At 44.1% G+C, this 21,382-nt stretch overlaps 1 protein-coding gene across 17 annotated transcripts in view; it reads left to right on the forward strand.

Moving 5' to 3' along the window:
• The first annotated feature begins 1,895 nt into the window (after window positions 1-1,895).
• Window positions 1,896-21,382, forward strand: part of AAK1 (AP2 associated kinase 1) — a 136,567-nt gene continuing 117,080 nt past the window's right edge. For 9 of the 17 annotated variants that reach the window (XM_073653612.1, XM_073653615.1, XM_073653616.1 and 6 more), the window contains exon 1: window positions 1,896-2,774. In XM_073653612.1, coding sequence (XP_073509713.1) covers window positions 2,618-2,774 — 157 coding nt within the window. In that variant the 5' untranslated portion in view covers window positions 1,896-2,617. The remainder of the gene's footprint in view (window positions 2,775-21,382) is intronic. The other 8 variants (XM_073653621.1, XM_073653625.1, XM_073653623.1 and 5 more) reach the window with 3 other exon arrangements.

A 21,382-nucleotide genomic window follows, 5' to 3' on the forward strand; every position in this document is an offset into this window, starting at 1 on the left:
GCGTAGTCGGACAATTAACCTAAAACCTATAAAAGGCTGCCACTGGTCTGACCACCCTGAGCCACGGGACCGGGTCGCCACTACTACTCCCAGCATTGCCCTGAAGTCCGGTCTCGAGTGCCCCACGGCCCAGGGGCGAGTCACAGGGACATTGAGTCTCCCTGCTCTGCCCGGAGTGTAAGGCTATGTGCCCACGATGCAGAAATGCTCCGGATTTTTCCTGAGCGTTTCTGCATCTCCCAGGCAGAAAAAACGCATGCGTATTATACATGCGTTTTTCCTGCCAGGGACATGCGGATGTGAAGCGTTCTTCACTTGCATTTCTGCATGCGGGTTGACAAGCGCTTTCCAAGCGATTTTAGCATCACTTGGAAAGTGCTTGACAACTTGGTCACACTATATAAATACATGCAAATGTTATGGATTTATATAGTGTGACCGTAAGAATGGTAAAAAAATAAATCTATACTTACCTTCCGATGGCCCCCGCAGTCTTGCTTCACTCGGTGCTGACTGCCGGCAGATCGTGGTACACTGAAGGACCTGTCAGCGTCGCGTGACCCGTCACATGACTATGACGTCCGCGCAGGTCCTTCAGTCCATCGCGAGCTGCCGGCATGCGAGGAGGAGCGCACCGCGGGCCGTCAGAAGGTAAGTATAATATTTATTTTTTATTTTATTCTTTTTTTCACAGTTTCTATGGTACCCAGGTCCGGAGGAGAGTCTCCTCTCCTCCAGACCAGGGTACCATCAGCACATTGGAATGCATGGAATGCGTATCTACATATACAGTGATACGTAATCCATGCGGTCTAATGCAAGTCAATAGCGGCGAAAACGCAGCACTTCCGCAAAATAATTGGTAGTGCTGCGTTTTTTTCCGCAATGATACTCCGCAGCGGAAATTTCTGCAGCATGTGCACAGCACATGCAAATTATCATTGGGGAACATGGCATGCCTTCTACCAAGCGTTTTTTAAGCGTTTCTGCAGCGTTTTTGCCGCTGCGGAAACGCTTAAAAAACGCATCGTGGGCACACAGCCTAACTGTTGCGGCATGCTGCTCACGCCGCTACTGTTACAATAGTGTAGCTCCAGGTAGACCCCTCAGAGCGCGGGACGACCGCCCCCTCTGCCCCTCCGGTAGCTACGCTACTGAGTGGGAGATAAATACAGAAGGGATGACATGTTTCTATTATACGCTGATTGTTTCTCTTCTGGTTTTGGCTTACAAATACTGAGGTAAAATACTGACCAAATACTCAACGTGTGAACGTGGCTTTAGGCTGGTTTCAGACATCAGTTTGTGATGTCCGGACCAGCTGTGGATCTCCCGACTTGATTCAACACCCTTATGGATGCCTACAAGACGGTTGAGTTTGGGTCAGGAGACCTGCGGACATCCCCGACATCGCAATCTGTACCCAGTCAGACCATGAAAGTCGGCCATAGACAACATTAGCAAATGTGCCGCATTGCATTTAGCAACCAATCACAGCACAGCTTTCATTTTTCAAACTGTGCTGGTAATATGAAAGCTGTACTGTGATTGGCTGCTATTGCAATGTGAGCAGCGTCCACTTAGACTGAGTATCCCACTGATTGATTATGGAGTAAATTGCAGTCAGCTATCAGACTCTCATTCATTAAACAATGTTAATAGTAACATTGTGAGCCGCACATTATAGACACAAGGCAGCTGACTTGTACAAGTCAGCAGCTAGGGAAGGTCAGTGATGTGACACACACAACAGTATGTAGGTCATGAGCACAAGGCTCAGGTAAGAACACGGGCGCTACGGCGAAGCTCCAGAAGGACAGGCAGATGGCTCACCGCAGCCTCTCGGGAATTGTAGTTCCTGCTCCCGCCATGCCTCATAAAGCAGCGCTCCCATAAGACTACATGCCCCATCGTGCATTGCGCGGCCGGGTAATACAGCGCTGTGGCGGAGGATTCTCGCTGTGCTACAACTTGCACACTCCTTGCACGCTCGGAGCCGGCACTGTGCATTGGGAAGGGGCATCTCCGAGGCGGGAGTGGGCTCAGCTATCCTGATGATGAGGCTATGTGCTGATCGGTAGAAGGGATAGGGAGGAGGGGGCAGGATTTTTGTAAATCTAAGTCATTTCCTGTTCAGGTTCATTTCCTGGTTAAGCCCCAGTTATCAGCTGCTGTGCTGTCCCCATACACAGGATCCCATCTAATTCTCCATGGGGCTCAGCGCTGCCCCGCTCCCCAGTCCCCTGCTGGCTGCCTTGTGACCGGGGGTGTGATGTGTGTGTATGGGGAGCACAGCCTACACCCATCGCTATAACTACTGCTGGGTGACACCTCCATCCATGTCATATGCAGGATGCAGCGCTAGGCAAGCACTACTGCTCTGTCTGTAGGGCTGTCACCCGAAATCCCAGCCCCACACCCGGATCTGGCCTCCTGGGCTGCCTTGCTGCAGCAGATCTCCCCCCATTCCACATTTTGGCATTCACAGCAGCAGCAGTCACCAGGGTGGGGAGTCTTTTGAATGAATCATTTGGCCTTATCCAAAGGAAAAGGATACAATTGTATTTCCTGCTCAAGTCTTTAGTATTATTTTTCATTTTGGGGGTGGGGGGGTGTAATGAACATGAAGAAGTTCTTTGACTCCCGGCGTGAATTGGGTGGATCTGGACCTGGAGTTGGCGGACTGTCTTCCAGCTGCCTGGGCACTGGATACATTGGCAGAGTATTTAACATTGGGAGGCACCAAGTGACTGTGGATGAGGTTTTGGCAGAAGGTAAGTAACTGGTTATGTAATTTTGGTGACAATGCTATCCTGCAAAAGGGAATGATATGAAATGGCGATGTATATTTTATTGTTTATGTGTGTATGTAATATATCCACCTCTATATATACTAACGTACTCCCCGCTGTATTTATTGGACCATCTGCTGTTCAAGAATTGAGCTTCTCTCCAACCGTCCCAGGATACTTAAAGGGGTATTCCCATCTCCAAGATCTTATCCCAATATGTAGTAGGTGTAATAATATTAGCAAATACTTCCAATTAGAAATGTAGTATAGTTTTTTTCTGATTTGCTATGTCTCTTTCCTCATGTGCAGGCATTGTAGGACCTCGGGTATCCATGGTTATGACCACTGATATAGTGACAGCTGGTTGCTAGTGGTCGTAACCATGGATACCCAAGGTCCTACAATGCCTGCATATGAGGAAAGAGATGTAGCGAATCAGAAAAAAACTATACTACATTTCTAATTGGAAATATTTGCTATTATTTCTCCTACTACATATTGGGATAGGATCTTGGAGATGGGAATACCCCTTTAAGGTACTTGGAGAAATATTATCAACCATTATATATTACATCGCTATCCACAATGGTTGACAATACTTCTCAAAGTACCTTAAGTATCCTTAAGGTGGTGAAAAGCTCGAACAGCAGATGGTCAAATAGATACAGCGGGGGAGTATTTTAGTACATATAGAAGTACGTGCCTTTATTCATATCTATGTGTTTATAATATATCCCACTCTTATACTATGATAGATATGAGAGAGCAAAAATAAATATACATACATACTATTGTGCCTGTCTTTGGTCAAGAATTCAACTTCTCACCCACCACCCTAGGATACTTGAGTTACTTAGATCAGTTATCCGCAATGGTTAATAATACTTAACAGTCACAAGACCTTTTATAAATAAAATTAAAACAAATATTACAGTTAAGCAAAAAAGGTTCAGAATTGTCACATGTAGTTTGGTGGCCATGAGTTACCAAAATGGCTGCTGGACTGGGTTCCTGCTAATGTTTTTGCTTAACTTTGTTTAGTTCATTTTATGCCGGTCAAAGATTGAAATTCTCTTCAACTGCATGGTCATAGGACAATGTAAAAAAAAATAAAAAAAATAATACTTTTATTTACCTCTCCTTTGTCTTCTGCTTTTGAATCCACTTTATTTTGCAGATTATAGCTAGAAATAGGCACTACTAAATTTCTGGATTATCAGATGACTGTTTGCTGTATTTACACTGAAAAACTGCCATCTATTTGTATATATTTTGTTTATTAGCATATATGCTTATTCATTGCATTTACATTTCTATGGAACTACTCCCTGGTTTGTATCATACTTGAAAACAGCTGACATATCTCTTTTTATGGACTACGTAATAGATCATTCCCCTTAAACCCCTGACACCCATAATTTAGTCACCTTCAAAACATTGAATTTTTTTTTCCTTATTACTATAAATCCTTGATCTTTGTCTGTCAGTAGTGATATCATCATGTACAATTGTGTTCTACTGATTTGGTTATTTGCACTCCTTTGCAACCATATTGTGTTTATACATTGTAAGGCCCCCTTCACATGTCCGTATAATACTGGTACCAGTGTATTCAGTGTTTTGGATCAGTGTGTCTTCCATGTGCCATCCATTTTTTTTCCATATGGTTTAAGAAAAATCAATGCCAAAGCTTCTGTTCTACTTTGCAGTGTTAAAGGGGTTGTCCATTATTAGGAAAACCCCTTCATGAACTAATTGTTTGGCTCCAATAAAATAAAAAAACCTATACTCACCTCCTGTGCTTGCGCCGGATGCCATCCGTATGCCGTACATGTTTTACACGGACCCATAGACTTGTATTGGCCCTTGTCATCTGTGTGGCCATGAAAAAAAGGACATGGACCGTGTGTACCACATGGAGACGTGTGAAAAGATGTGAAGATTACCATAGGTTTTAATAGGTACGTGTGGATACATGTCTCCGTACATGTGAAGGGGGCCTTAGTTATACAGGGGCATATGCCCTCTAACTACATACGACAGGTTACGATGCATAGTGCTGGGCATTAGCGGCCATAAGTACTGATCAGTAACATATGGCGCCCACAGCTTGGTGATATTGATGGTGACCACTCTGGAATCACCAGAATGTGAAGATTCAGTGTGATAATCTGCGGCGACCGAACTCATTTGTGGGCTGTCAGCACTCGTGTAGACTATTCGTTAGGGGTGTTAACGACTCCATGTTGGAAAACTACTATCGCGTCTGGAGTGCCTCTATAATCAGTGCTAGACCTACTAGGCAACTTTAGTCCTGACACTGGTCATGCAGACTAAGATTATAATAAGAGCATAATACGAGTGAATGGAGTCACCTTGCAACACGTAAAGTACCGCACCAAGCTTGACTCAAGAAGTCATACCAATTGAATTATTTGTCACCTGCAAGGTCGCAATGTGACCCTGTCACTTATACTATGCAGCCATCTTTAGCTGCGTCTAGAGTTGTGTTTGGGACTCACTATGTGGCAGATTTGATTCAACTATATCTGCGACGGTCTCGTATATCTGGATGGGGCTTGCAAAAGTCCATGGGCGTGCCGAAGAAACCAGGGCTGTGGAGTCAGTTAGCCAAACTGCCGACTCCAACTCCGACTCCTCAATTTCCATGACTCCGACTCCCTCATACATGGCTCATGTTTAAAGTGATAAATTTACTGTAGCACAGATTCATCTCAGCTAAAAGTTTAGACCCTTAGATCAGGAATAGGACAGACATTTGTAGGACATCTCATAACTTTCCCAAATTCTTATGAAAAAATATTCCCCATAAACTGCATTGAACTACTGTACCCAATTTATTATATATTTTAGGAGTTGGTCCATTTTATTCCGACTCCACCAAAATGGGCTCCGACTCTGACTCTACAGCCCTGGAAGAAACCATCTCATTCACATTAATAATGGATTGAAGGTTGCAGAAATGTCTGCTATGGATAAACTTACACCAACAATATAGATGTGCTGCTTCTCGGCATATCAGGCCGAGCACGTTGGTACATGACCCCTGAATTTAGGTATTTACCACATTGATCTATTACTTAGTTTCTATGGTCTGCCATCATTGACAGTGTTTTGCATTAGACTTTTTCTGAGGGACCCCTTTGACGCACGAGGCCTGATGTATTCAGAGGTCTCACTGAGGCGTGTTAATATTATTTTTTCCATGAAGGAATTTCCAGTCAGAGTAGCCGGTAAATATGGCCGTGTCAGGAGTTTCTATTTATTCCTGTGTTACACATGAGGTAAACACGTTGTATAACAGTGCTCGTCATCATCACACGCGGCATGTTTATTTGTCTCTTACTAAAATCCACAATTCAATCATATGATAAAAGATCATCCACACTGTGTACTGATGAGTGTGGCTCTAGCCCACAAAATGGCTGACTCTGATCCTTCTGAGCGTCCGTGACTCTCGCATGGCCGTGATAAATTGCTTCATATAGCATACATACACGGACAACCAGTGTAAAGTTAGATTTATAGAGCTATAATCTCAGGAAAATCTGTCACAAGGGAGATTCATAAAATCTAGTGTAAAGGGGAAAAAAGATCACTGCGGAAACCTCGCAAAGAGTAAGGGCTAGTTTTCACTCATATCTCAAGTCTGTGTGTGAAGAAAAAAAAAAATCGCATCATGCGACAGACTGGTGCATATAAATGGTGGACAGCTCCTGTACCCATCCGGTGTGCGGCTGAACACACGCAAACAGCCACTGTGACTGGCATGAGTTTTTACAACGGCCATGTTTACTAAGTCCACGTTCACATGTTCAGTATTTGATCCGTTTTTTTACCTCAGTATTTGTAAGCCAAAACCAGGAGTGGGTGAAAAATACAGAAGTGGTAATGTTTTTATTATACTTTTTTCTCTGTTCCACTCCTGGTTTTGACTTACAAATACTGAGGTAAAAAACTGACCAAATACTCAACATGTGAACATGGCCTTAAGCTAAGGTCGAAAGTAACACACTTTCATTTTTGTTCCGAGTCAAGGATGCTGAAAGGTCCACGAAAAAAAAAAAAACGAATAGCACATGGGTGCCTTCTGTGTGCTGTCTTCATTTGTTTTTTTTTATTTTTTTTTCGTACTTGAAAAATGGATGAAACCTTGATGGTAGAAGCTGACACACGGGCTGAAAATGGATGAAAATCTGATCTGAAACACTGCTGAAAAGTGTTTTAATCTGATGTAAATGGAGGTATAGTAACTCCTCATACACCTCTATGGCTGCCCGATTATGGCCCTACATAAGGCGACAGTGTGCACAAGGCCTATGCTCTTACTAATCTGTCACTATTTGTGCTGCCTGTACATAGGTTGCTGTATAACGCCTTGCTCTGTCATGCAGGCAGGGTAATATGGAGCTCATTGAACCACGTATGCAAAGGGACCATTGCCAAATGTATGTAGCATTGTGTAGCATTGGCATAAGCCAGCGAGCATATAATTGCTATCTACTTGCTATTCTGGGAGTGTTCCTCTACAGTACAATGCCTCACAGAAGTCTTCTTTTTGTGATGCTATGGTGGAATTTCTGTGATTTTTGGATAATGGGATCTTACAGTTACATATCGAGCGCTCCAATAATGGAGCCCGTGTCATATTCACACTTATTAGGATGCGATGTAGTAACACAGAGCGGGCGAGCCGGTCGCCACAGTAGACAGCGTTGTTTATCTGGTTCTTCCATATAGGTGGTCTTTTTCTCAGAGATTGACTGCATATTTCGGTGACGAGCTGTGTGCACTTATCCTATCTATCCATCTCATGGGTGAGCAGACGGCGCATACACCACATACAGGAGAACCAAGCCCTTTTGCAAATGATATATGGCGCTGAATGCTTTCATTGTTTGGTGTTCATATAAAACCATGCAGAAAAATCTGACTAATGATCAGGAAAATCATGTCTGTTATCAGTCATCCTCTTTTTTACTTGTAGCCGGACAACCTTGGCGCTGACAACCCAGCAGTCTTTTGAGACCGACTGGTTGCTAGGGATTCGCTGCCTAACAACCACCATCCTTTATATTACGTTGTCATGAGCAACCAGTCAGCTTTAGATTAATCAGGTTCTATGCTGTTTACTCTGCACGATTCAGGCCATTATATGACTGCCAGTCGGCTATATATAAGCCAAATGTTCTGATCAATTACTGGTCTATACAGACAGAATTGTATGGTCACCGAATGGGGGTTAATAGGATCGTCCAGTGCCCCATAGAATATCATGTTATCGGCAGCACATGTCCAGTTTACATGGAGCAATGTGCTGCCGAGAGTGATGATTTTTATCCCTGCATTTTGCTTCTGGAACAAGCATTAATACAAACAATCTAAACGTGCTTTAAGGTATGTATGGTCACATAGTTGTTGGTTTTTTTTTTATGCTGAAAAATCTACATAAAAAAGAAACTAGTTGCAAAATTGGAACAGCACCATATAATTTTAAATCCGGGTGCAAGGCCTCCCAAACAAATATCCGTTTGTAGTAGTAATACAGGCAAAAAAAAGCAGGCCGCACTCCCAAAAAATTTTTGGGGTGAAAAAAGGACTTTATTAGCCCATATAGCGTGGCAACGTTTCGGTTGTGTCCAACCTTTGTCAAATCTATGTTTGCCTGTACATAAAAAAAAAAACATTTGCACCCTTTTTTTCAGGAATAACAATGGTTTTAATAGTGACGTTTTACTTGTGACTCCATTTTTTTCATTTGTGCCCTTTTTTTTTTTTCTCAAATTTACTTTAGGTTGTGTGCCCACAATGAGTTTTTCAGGACTTTTTGAAGCTGTGTATTTTCGCTGCATCAAAAGACCCAGCTTCTTACAGTTTCAGCAAAGTGGATGGGATTTATCGAAATCTCATGGCCACTTTTTTTCTTTCTTAACTTTGAATTAGTGATGAGTGCAAGTGCTCGTTGCTCGGGTATGCACCACGTATCGAAAGTGCTCGAGTGAGATATCCGTATCCTCGCGGCTGTTAGACAGCCAATAAACATTTCGGGGATTGCCCATGTTTGTCAGGCAATCCCTTCTTTCCAGGGGAATGCGAACATGTCACTCGAGCACCCGTGATACCTGGTGCATACCCAAGCACCCTTGGCAAACTCAAGTAACGAGCACTTGCATAAAGTGACCTGCGGTGCGTGTTTCAAATCTGCAACATGTCAATCTGTCTTGCGGGTATGCAGAGTTTTATGTACAGTCGTCCCCCCCCCCCCCCCCCCACACAGACATAAATTTGCATTAGATGCATAAAATCCGCTGGCAAAAAAAGAGAAAATGCGTTATCAGTGCGTTTCTGCAGTGGAACCGCATTTAAAAGCGAATATAATCCACATATCACTGTAATAATAGTTTTGTCAAAGCCAAATAACAGGAAGTATCAAAAACAAAACAGTCAGAAACTGCACTCGCAAGATGGCGCCGCGGGACTGGGGCTGTGCTGAAAACCCGGGAAGACGCCAGAGGGTGCGTATATGACTGGGGGCAGGTGGCTCACATTTAAAGTGTCACTCCAGCACTGAAAACCCTTGGAGTGGTGCTTTAAGTTTGATCTTCTGCCACAAGATTACAGCACAAAGTATGCAATAGGAGCCACATCCTTTTTAAAGGGGTTTTCTCTGAAACAAAACAAACATTTATCAACTACCTACAGGGAGACTAATAAATGTATGATCTCTTTTCCTCTCATCAATGAGTGGCAGTGAGGAGGAGTTTTAATGGAGCTGTACTTTGCTTTCTCAGTCGGCCCCAAAGCCTGAGCCTTTTGACCACCACTGTGGCTCAGTGGTTAGCACTGTTGCTTTGCAAGAAGTTTGTGTGGGTTTCCCCTGGGTTCTCCGGTTTCCTCCCACACTTCCTTAGATATACTGATAGGGAATGTAGATTGTGAGCCCCAATGGGGACAGTGATTATGTCTGTGAAGCTCTGCGGGATATGATGTTTCTCTAGAAGTCATTGTTATAATAATAACTTTGTACTATTAAAATAAAGTTTACAAGTATTCGGAATTGGTGGGGGTCATAGTAGTGCGACTCCACTCAATAATACTTAAGATGGGTCATAAATTAGTTGGTTGTTTTTTTTTTTTTTTTTTAAACCATTATAAACACAAAGGTGATTTTGTTATTTTTTGCAAACCATTGTTTAGGGAACTTTTTAAAAATAAAAAAATGAGTGATGTGGTGTTGGGGCCTGTACACACGTTGCAGATTTGTCGTGTTTTTTTTTTTTTTTCTGTGCAGATTTGTCAAAAAAACCTGATGGCAGCAAATTGAATGAGAATCCTGAAGTCTCATGCACACGTTGCTTATTTGTCACCTGCAGATTTAAATCTGCATCATGTCAATTCTGTCAGCAATTTTGCGGCTTTTTTTACTCGTTTGAATGAATGGTGAAAAAAATATACTTTAAAACGGGTGTATTTAATGCAGTGTTTTTCCTGCCAACACTCTGACTTTTGATGCCTCACATCCAGTGATGTACCGCCAATGGCGGCAGGCCATGCGACTGCTATGGGGCCCCTCAGCTGTGCACCGTGTACCTGCATCTGGGTTCCCGCCACCCTTGCATCGCCCCCCCCCCTGCTCCTGCCCCCCTGATCCGCCGGCGCTGCAGGCTGCAACTAGATTGCCGGCACTTCCTCAGACATAGCTGCGCGCTATGCGGCTGTGTATGGTAGTAATGACACGCAGGGGCGACACTGCACCTTTAATTGTGCTTGTATGTCGCCCCTGCCGCGTCATTACTAGCAGACACAGCCACACACAGCGCAGCTATGTCTGGGGAAATGCTGGCAGACCAGCTGCAGCGCCGGAGTGCGGTCCTGGCTGAACAGATGCTGGGGGAGCGGCCCAGACGGTGAGGGGGCCCCCCTGATGGTCCAGGGCACACCAGCGGTGAGGGGGCCCCCCTTAATGGTCCAGGGCACCCGACGGTGAGGGGGCCCCCCTGATGGTCCAGGGCACCCGACGGTGAGGGGGCCCCCCTGATGGTCCAGGGCCTTGTCTGTGATGGCCATCAGACATGCTGGCGGCCCTGCACAGCTGAACGGGAGACAGGCCGGGGACAGGTAAGTGAGGCTTGTCGCCAGATTCCCCAATCCCCATTTTAAATATATTTCTAATGTGTTTTGTGTGTGTGTGCATGACTGTGTATATATATATATATATATATATATATATATATATATATATATATATATATATATATATATATATATATATATATATATATATATATATATATATATATATATATATATATATATATATATATATATTTGTCTGTTTTATGTGTTTTTAAGAATGTGTTCAAATGTGTACATATCTGTGTGTGATCGCATGTCTGCGTACCGTGTGTGTGTGTGTGATCGCATGCCTGCGTACCGTGTGTGTGTGTGTGTGTGTGTGTTCGCATGTCTGCGTACCGTGTGTGTGTGTGTGATCACATGTCTGCGTACCGTGTGTGCGTGTGTGAAGGACGAGGGGACAGCCTGGGCCGTGTGTACTATACCGATATTTCTCTGCCGTATCTGTGCATCATGAATGGTGGTATGTGCTAACGGGGCCCGACCCTGGTTGAAATCAATGATGGAGGAGGGAGCATCATGTGACACTCCCTTTTCCATCATTTCTCATCTGTGTCTGACGCAGCGGCATGATGACGCACCACGCTGTGTCACACAGTGGAGCTGGCAGCTGCTGAGGTGATGAGGGAGACACGCTGCAGAGACTGAAGCCGCTGGGAACGAGGAGCGGTAAGTATGTATTTATTTATTTTTTAAATCAGTGAGTACTGATAAAAATGGAGGACTGGGACTGCATATGGTGGGGGCCGCATTTTACCCTATGGGGGGCTGCATTATACTGTGTGGAGGACCATGGGGAGTGCATTATGATGTGTGGAGGACCATGGGGAGTGCATTATGATGTGTGGAGGACCATGGGGAGTGCATTATGATGTGTGGAGGACCATGGGGAGTGCATTATGATGTGTGGAGGACCGTGTGGAGGACCATGGGGAGTGCATTATGATGTGTGGAGGACCATGGGGAGTGCATTATGATGTGTGGAGGACCATGGGGAGTGCATTATGATGTGTGGAGGACCATGGGGAGTGCATTATGATGTGTGGAGGACCATGGGGAGTGCATTATGATGTGTGGAGGACCATGGGGAGTGCATTATGATGTGTGGAGGACCATGGGGAGTGCATTATGATGTGTGGAGGACCATGGGGAGTGCATTATGATGTGTGGAGGACCATGGGGAGTGCATTATGATGTGTGGAGGACCATGGGGAGTGCATTATGATGTGTGGAGGACCATGGGGAGTGCATTATGATGTGTGGAGGACCATGGGGAGTGCATTATGATGTGTGGAGGACCATGGGGAGTGCATTATGATGTGTGGAGGACCATGGGGAGTGCATTATGATGTGTGGAGGACCATGGGGAGTGCATTATGATGTGTGGAGGACCATGGGGAGTGCATTATGATGTGTGGAGGACCATGGGGAGTGCATTATGATGTGTGGAGGACCATGGGGAGTGCATTATGATGTGTGGAGGACCATGGGGAGTGCATTATGATGTGTGGAGGACCATGGGGAGTGCATTATGATGTGTGGAGGACCATGGGGAGTGCATTATGATGTGTGGAGGACCATGGGGAGTGCATTATGATGTGTGGAGGACCATGGGGAGTGCATTATGATGTGTGGAGGACCATGGGGAGTGCATTATGATGTGTGGAGGACCATGGGGAGTGCATTATGATGTGTGGAGGACCATGGGGAGTGCATTATGATGTGTGGAGGACCATGGGGAGTGCATTATGATGTGTGGAGGACCATGGGGAGTGCATTATGATGTGTGGAGGACCATGGGGAGTGCATTATGATGTGTGGAGGACCATGGGGAGTGCATTATGATGTGTGGAGGACCATGGGGAGTGCATTATGATGTGTGGAGGACCATGGGGAGTGCATTATGATGTGTGGAGGACCATGGGGAGTGCATTATGATGTGTGGAGGACCATGGGGAGTGCATTATGATGTGTGGAGGACCATGGGGAGTGCATTATGATGTGTGGAGGACCATGGGGAGTGCATTATGATGTGTGGAGGACCATGGGGAGTGCATTATGATGTGTGGAGGACCATGGGGAGTGCATTATGATGTGTGGAGGACCATGGGGAGTGCATTATGATGTGTGGAGGACCATGGGGAGTGCATTATGATGTGTGGAGGACCATGGGGAGTGCATTATGATGTGTGGAGGACCATGGGGAGTGCATTATACTGTGTGGAGGACCATGGGGGGTGCATTATACTGCTTGGAGGACCATGGGGGGTGCATTATACTGCTTGGAGGACCATGGCGGGTGCATTATACTGCTTGGAGGACCATGGCGGGTGCATTATACTCTGTGGAGGACCATGGCGGGTGCATTATACTCTCTGGAGGACCATGGCGGGTGCATTATACTCTGTGGAGCGTTGTAGGGCCATTATACTGTATGGTGGGCTGTGTGGGGGTCACAGTTGGGGGATCATACTGTGTTGGGGTCACGATACTTTGCCTTGGGAGTTGAGGTGGGGTAAAGTACCGTCATTATACTGTGCATGTGGAGGAATTCACCATGGGGATATCATACTGTGTTTGGGGGGGCAGTTTTGTTGGCATCATACTTTATGGGGGCAATGAAAAAGGAATCTAGGACTTCAGCAGGAGGAAAATTACTATGTAAAGGCTGGAAAGTTGTAAGATATGCTCTTCTGTGACCCCCGACAATTATTTAAATTTTTTTTTTTTTGGGGGGGGGGACCCAATTAGAACGTCTGCTATGGGGCCCCATGATTCCTATGTACGCCCCTGCTCACATCCTAGAGCAGATAGGCTTTGTGCTCTTATCTATATGTCTAATCAATACTGAACCCTTGGCTCATGTCACCAGAGAGCAGAGTGGCCCGTCCGGTTGGTCTACTCGTAGGATTGTTGCAGCTTTTCCACTAGCACGGTAATGGGAAGATTTGTTTTAAGGACCTGACAGACGTGAAATTATCAGGTAGGAGGTTACTAGAGTTACACATTGCAACATACAGTTGATTTCAGGCTTCATGTTTGTTTTTGTGTATTAAGTAGACTAAAGGTAGCCCAGACTTCCCATTAAACAGGTTTGGGCATCTCCGATGATGGTGAACTACAAGCCAAAATATTACCTTGTGTGTGTTACTCCACCCCAGTGATGAGCCAACATTTACTTGGTTACATGAAACTACTATTGTCAAGGTATTTTTTTTTTCTCTGATCAGTCTGTATCATATTGCAGTCCATATAACTACTCGTTTACCCTAGCGTATAAATCGGAGGAGTGCAATCTGATAAAAAATCGGATTGCACTCGGACCAATGTTGTTCTATGAGGCCGTGCAGATCTGCATATTTTTTTTCTCGGCTGTATTCAGTATACTGTGATTTCCCTCCAAAATCTGTACAGTGTGAAAAAACAATCGCATGCCATACAGACCATCAGTACAGCATCTGATTTTTATGGATACATTACAGTTCTGTAACATAGGAAATTGTAAATGTTACTGTTTTAAAGATTAATAGCTGCTGAGTAAAAAACAGATTTCACACGAATGACAAGTGAGAAAAAACAAGTCCCACTTTCCTGGGTGAGAATGGGACTTATTTTTCTACCCATTAGTGTGAGTGTACCCTAACACTGGCTATTTTACACCCCATTCACACTACTTCTTCACAGAAAAGCCATAGATTAGCGTAATTGAATTACAATGTGGCTAATCCATGTGTGGATCCACTAGCTGGTAACTTGACTGAAATCAGCGTAACAGATTTTGCCTCAAATTTTCAGAAAAATACTCAGCAAATTTTTTTTTTTACCAAGTCTGTGCCATGTAAACCTTTTTCTCCAGGTGGACCACTAGCAAACAAATATGCTTTAGGCTGCGTGCCCACGATGCGTTTTTGCTGCGGAATTTCCGCAGCGGAAACGCTTAAAAAACACTTGGTAATACGTGCCCCATGGTCCCCAATGAAAATTTGCATGTTCTGTGCACATGCTGCGGAAAAATCCGCAGCATGTCCATTATTTGTGCGTTTCTGCATGCGGATTTGACTACTCAATGCATTTGAAAAACGCATGGCAAATCCGCATGTAAAAACGCTTAAAAAACGCGTGCAAAATCCGCAAGCGTTTTTACTGCCAAGGACATGCGGAAATTTTCTGCATCGTGGACACATAGCCGTAGGCCATTTTTTGGGTTGTTTTGCAGGTCTTTAAACCCCATCCCTCCATATGGAATAATGTTGTAAAGAGGCATTTGGTAAAGATACGGACCTTACTAATCTGTGTGACGGATACCTCTCAATGTCATCTCTTCTACGTGCCCGGTTTTCCATTTCAGCACCATGTGATCAGCTGAAACACTAATGCCACAGATTGATCAGCCAATTCTTATGCTTATGAGCCCAGTGGGACTTTATCTGTGGCTTTTAACACGGAATTTGTTCAGTTTTCCTTGTATATTCGCCCTTTAGTGGGTGTGATGAATCCGTTTGGTAGCGGTGTGCGGTGGGCACGTGCTTTCCCTGCCTGTGTCCGGGCTGGTGCTGAAGATGGTAAATGTTTCCCGGTAGAGCTTTTCCAGGACACATTTCTTAGAAGCTCTGATGGATATTTTGGGATGGAGAGATTAGCATAAAAAAGATTTTATAATGAGACTACATAGAATGACGCAGATGTTGCATTAACCCATTTCATCCCTTTGTGCTTTTATTTATTGACCGTCTCTTCCTGTGATACAATTTGCCATTTTTCTCTTTTCCTTTGCACATGTCCTTCCTCATCGTCAGCCATGTTGTTGCCTTACTCACGTTTCTCCATCCTCCTCTGAATCCCTCTCATCTCTGTTTATAACGTGCTGGCTCAGCGTGTTTCTGTGGCGGATGATGGTTTACAAAGCTTCATTATAAAATGCCCATGGGATGCTCGGGCCTCTCCTCTTTCACTTCATTCTCAAATCCAGCGCAGTCATAGTCCCCAGCAGTGCTCTGTACAGGAATGAATAACCCTTTCACAGCCACGCAGCGCTAAAAGCAAGCAAAAAAATGCTGACAACGTTGGGTTATTAATCTCCTGAATAGAAAAGTGTAGCTTCTTAGTAACCAGCTAAGGTAGTGCTAGCTTGGAAGGAGGGCAAATGTGATCTGCCTTTATGTCAAGATTCATAGATTGTCGGATTAGATCAATAATTTTAGAGAATTGCTTCCACAGCAATAAGAATAAGAATTGCCCCCACTGCGGTTTGGACGTCACATTAATAACAAGTCACCTTGGGAAATTTCTAGTGGTTTCCGGTTTGCAGAGATGGTAATGATTTCCCAATACAGACTGTAGATTGGATGTACTGACGCTGCCTCATTGATGGAGGGTTGACCACTGGGACCCCACCCAGTATGACGACCAGGGGGCACAATGCATTGTTCTTGGCTGAGAACGTTTTTCACTATAGTGAATGGGAAATCTGGAAACCAGAAGATAAATCTCCCATTGATAATAATGAATAGTGATCTCTCATGCTCAAAGCTCCAAAAAATGAACGTGTGTTGTGCTATGGCATTCTAAGAATTAAAGAAGTTAAAGGGTTCTCTTCCCATGAAATTAATAAGAGAACAATCATTTGTATGATAGTTCTGTCCCCATACAGTACATGATATCATATCAGCAGCACATCTACGATCAATAACGACAATTTCTCTCATCGCTTCATTGGTGGACACAGGAAACCATGGGTGTATGCTGCTGCCACTAGGAGGTTGACACTATGCAAAAAAACTTTTTGCCAGCATGAACAAGCAGTTTGCTTGTTTTTTAGCTACTTTCTGGCATGTTTAGACGAGCCAATAATTAGGAACGAGCTGTCTTATGAACTCTAGTTCACTGATTCTCCATTCTTCTAAGTGCACCTTAAGGCCACGGCCCCACTATCAGTATTTGGTCAGTAGTCAGTCAGTATTTTTTCTCAGGAGTGGGTGATAAATGCAGAATTGGTGACTTGTTTCTATTATACCTTTTCTCTGATTGTTCCTCACCTGGTTTTGGCTCCCACTCCTGAGAAAAAATACTGACCAAATACTGATAGTGGGGCCGTGGCATAAGAAGTTGTCTCTGAGCCTCCCCAGGCTACAATGAATCCTTTTAGTGACCAGGTCTAAAATGCTGTGCTGGCCTTTTGGCTTGTTTTATTTATTTATTTTGTTACAGAGCTGTAAATCTTCTGCAGATATTCACAGCACCCAAGAAGGAACCTATTAATGCTTACAGACACCACTAGGAGGCACTTTATATAGATGGGTTTTTTCCTCCACTGTACTAATGGCTATGTTCACACTAGGCATTTTTTCAGTGTTTTTTTTAATTTTTTTTTATGCTTTTTCTTATTCAAATCTTAAGCTGCGTTTTACAGTACCAGCAAAGTCTGAGGTTTCAGAAATCTCATGCACCCAGCTTGGTTTTGTCATGCTCAGTATTTTATGCTTTGCATATTTTTTTTTTTTTTTTGCACAATAGAGCATGTCACTTCTTTAAGCGTTTGTTTTTTTTTCAGTGATTTTTCACCCATTGAAAGTAATGGGTGTTGAAAAACGCTGCAACAAAAAGTCAGGTATCAGGTTTTGCAGCATTTTTTTGTGCCAAAACCTGCTGAAATTCGAATCAGATTTATTTATTTTTTTTGCACAAAACTTTATCAGCATGCACAAGAGACTAATGTAGCATGACAAAAACGCAACAAGAAAAACCAAGCCAAAACCTGCTTTTTTTTTCTGCAGGTTTTTCTCTAGAAAAAAAAAGCTGAAAAAATGCCTAGTGTGAAATTTGTCCCAAAAGAAACCGTGTAATGCTAGACACTTTTTTTGTAATAGATGAACAACCACTATCCTCAACAATAGATAAATTTGTCACAGGATAGTAAGAGATTTTAGCTAAATAATTAAAAATATATATATATTTTTTATTGAATTAATACATAAAAAAGAACATATTGAAAGACAGGGCAATAGGCCTCTAAAAAATAAAGCCACAGAGATTATACCTAAAAACCTATGTTAATCATATAGATATATGTATACAAAACGCCAAAGGCACCATAAGAGTGCAATAGCAATCAAAGGAAAAAAATATCCTGCCTACTGGTTGTGTGTCCATTAGTCCCACATAAGTAACAAGCATCAGACTCCAAAATATGAGAGGTACCATATATTACCTAAGCCCAGGTGCCACCGAGGGAATGCCAGATACTGTGTCTCCCCACCCCAACGCCGTTTTGCCTTGCTTCTTCTGGGGACACCCCCGCTGCGCACCCCGATATAGTTAAAAATATTGTAGCTCCGGATGGGCCCCTCAGAGCGCGAGGCCCTGGCCAACCGCACCCTCTGTCCTCGCTAGCTTTGTTACTGCCATGAGTACACCTTGTCGTGGTGGGATGGCTTTTATGCTCTTTTGATCAAAATAGCATCAACTAAGTTCCCTTTGTTATTAACATGTACGGTCACTATTTACTTGCTGTAGGGTATATGCTTGTTTTTGTCTTTTTTTTTTTGCTCTGTTTTCCCTCTAGTGGTGGTAAGAAGAGGCCCAACTTGTATCATTTAAAAGGACCTGTCACCACTTATTTTATTTCCACTGCTCTCCCAAGCCATACGGTTCCAGGCATATGGACTTTTTTTTTTTTCACTTGGTGCTAATTTTTATGGTCCTTACTAAAGTGGCATGGCTTCCAGGGAATAATGGAAAGCCGTCTAAAGATCCTGCCCCCAGAGACTCCTGTGAGCCATGCCCTATTGGAAAAGACCCCATACTTGTGATCTGGTGACAGATCCTCTTTAGTGTTGAGCGAGCACTAAAATGCTCGGGTGCTCGAAGCTCGGGCTGAGCTCGCCGTGATACTCGGATGCTCGACCCGAGCAACGAGCCCAATGTTAGTCTATGGGAGACTCGAGCATTTTTGCGGCGGCTCCCCCGGCAGTCTTTTAAAAGCCTAACAAGTGCCCAAAACGATAGTGACAGTGCTCAAATGACATGGGGACAGCATGGGGATCGCCCCAGGAAGCATTTCTGACCCCCAGGTCACTGCTGTCAACAACGTGGTCAGAGGTATTAAGCCACTTTTACAGGCTCACAATAAAACGTTCAAAAACGAAAGTGAAAGTGCTTTCCTGTGAAATATGTTAAGGATAGTGTTGAGCGATACCTTCCGATATCAGGAAATATCGTATCGGATTGGATCGGACCGATACCCAAAAAGTATCGTATATCGCCGATTCCGATACCGGAAACCAATGCAAGTCAATGGGACACAAATATCGGAATGAAAATAAACCCTTTCTTTCCTTGTAGGTTAATTCTACATGAAGGAAAACAACTAAGAATAATGTAGAATGTATTACGCGAAAAGCCGGCAATTCATCAGCGGCATACACCGGTACCCGACAATTTACAACAGAAAGAATAGAGCTTCACACACAGATTAGATAGATAGAAACATGTCAGTCACATATATATGAAGTACAGTGACAGTGTTGCTTACTGTACTTGTCATTTAGTGTAAAGGATTTATTTAAAAATATAATAGTGTTTTCATGCACCGTCTCTTTAAAAAAGCCGGCCGGCAATTCAGCAGCGGTACCCGACAATTTAGAATAGAAGGAATAGAGAATCATACATAGATTAGATAGATAGAAACATGTCAGTCACATATATATGAAGTACAGTGACAGTGTTGATTACTGTACTTGTCATTTAGTGTTAAAATAAAGGATTTATTTAAAAAAAAATTGGCGTGGGGTTCCCCTTAATTTTAGTCTCTAGCGGAGGTTAAGCAGACAGCTGGGGCAGATGTTTGAAGCCTGGGAAGGGGGTAATACCCACAGAGCTTCCCAGGCTACTAATATCAGCCCCCAGCTGAATACCTAGCCTTTACTAGCTATTAAAATGGGGGACCCCCTCAAAAAAATGACGTGGGGTCCCCCCTAATTTAATAGCTAGCAAAGGCTAGGCAGACAGCTGGGGGCTGATATTAATAGCCCAGGAAGGGTGCCATGAATATTGGCCCCCTCCCAGGCTAGAAACACCAGCCGTCAGCCGCCCCAGAAATGGCGCATCCATAGGATGCGCCAATTCTGGCACTTAGCCTCGCTCTTCCCACTGTCCTGTAGCGGTGGCAGTGGGGTAATAGGGTTGGGGTTGATGTCAGCTTATAATGCCAGCTGACATCAAGCCCAGGTTAGTAATGGAGAGGCGTCTATAAGACACCCCCATTACTAACCCCATAGTCAAAGTTAAAAAAAAAAACACAAACACCCAGAATAAAGTCCTTTAATTGAAATAAACACACAATTCTTTATTGTTCTAAATTAAACTCTACTTACCATCACGCCCATTCCAGCTGAAGCCAACGATCTCCTGCAATAAAAGAAAAATAATAAAGCAACCTCATCCTTACCTTTCCATTGTTCCCAGGACAGCTTCAGCTCTGCTACATCGAGATGACAGGCTGGACCGCAGCAGAACGCTGCCATCCAGTCTGTCATCCCGCAGACACGGAGAAGCGCAGGCATGCTTGCGCTCCTCAGTGTCTCTCTGTGACGGCATAAAGATGAGCCGAGGTCATGTCCAATTAACTCGGCTCACCTCATGCACGTCACTGACAGCGTGGGAGAATTCTCCTGCACTCAGCTCTTCAGCGTGAGAATTTTCCCACGCTGTCAGTGACGTGCATGAGGTGAGCCGAGTTCGTTGGACATGACCTCACCTCATTCACGTCACTGACAGCGTGGGAAAATTCTCGCGCTGAGTGCAGGAGAATTTTCCCACGCTGTCAGTGACATGCATGAGGTGAGCCGAGTTCATTGGACATGACCTCACCTCATTCACGTCACTGACAGCGTGGCGTGGGAAAATTCTCACGCTGAAGCGCTGAGTTAAGGAGAATTTTCCCACGCTGTCAGTGACGTGCATGAGGTGAGCCGAGTTCATTGAACATGACCTCACCTCATTCACGTCACTGACAACGTGGGAAAATTCTCACGCTGAAGCGCTGAGTGCAGGAGAATTTTCCCACGCTGTCAGTGACGTGCATGAGGTGAGCCGAGTTCACTGGACATGACCTCGGCTCATCTTTATGCCGTCACAGAGAGACACTGAGGAGCGCAAGCATGCCTGCGCTTCTCAGTGTCTGCGGGATGACAGGCTGGATGGCAGCGTTCTGCTGCGGTCCAGCCTGTCATCTCGATGTAGCAGAGCTGAAGCTGTCCTGGGAACCATGGAAAGGTAAGGATGATGTTGCTTTATTATTTTTCTTTTATTGCAGGAGATCGTTGGCTTCAGCTGGAATGGGCATGATGGTAAGTAGAGTTTAATTTAGAACAATAAAGAATTGTGTGTTTATTTCAATTAAAGGACTTTATTCTGGGTGTTGTGTTTTTTTTAAA

The sequence above is a fragment of the Phyllobates terribilis genome, unplaced genomic scaffold (assembly GCF_046119375.1).
Source record: "Phyllobates terribilis strain yellow unplaced genomic scaffold, ASM4611937v1 Scaffold_11__3_contigs__length_659146591, whole genome shotgun sequence".
Classification (NCBI taxonomy): domain Eukaryota; kingdom Metazoa; phylum Chordata; class Amphibia; order Anura; family Dendrobatidae; genus Phyllobates; species Phyllobates terribilis.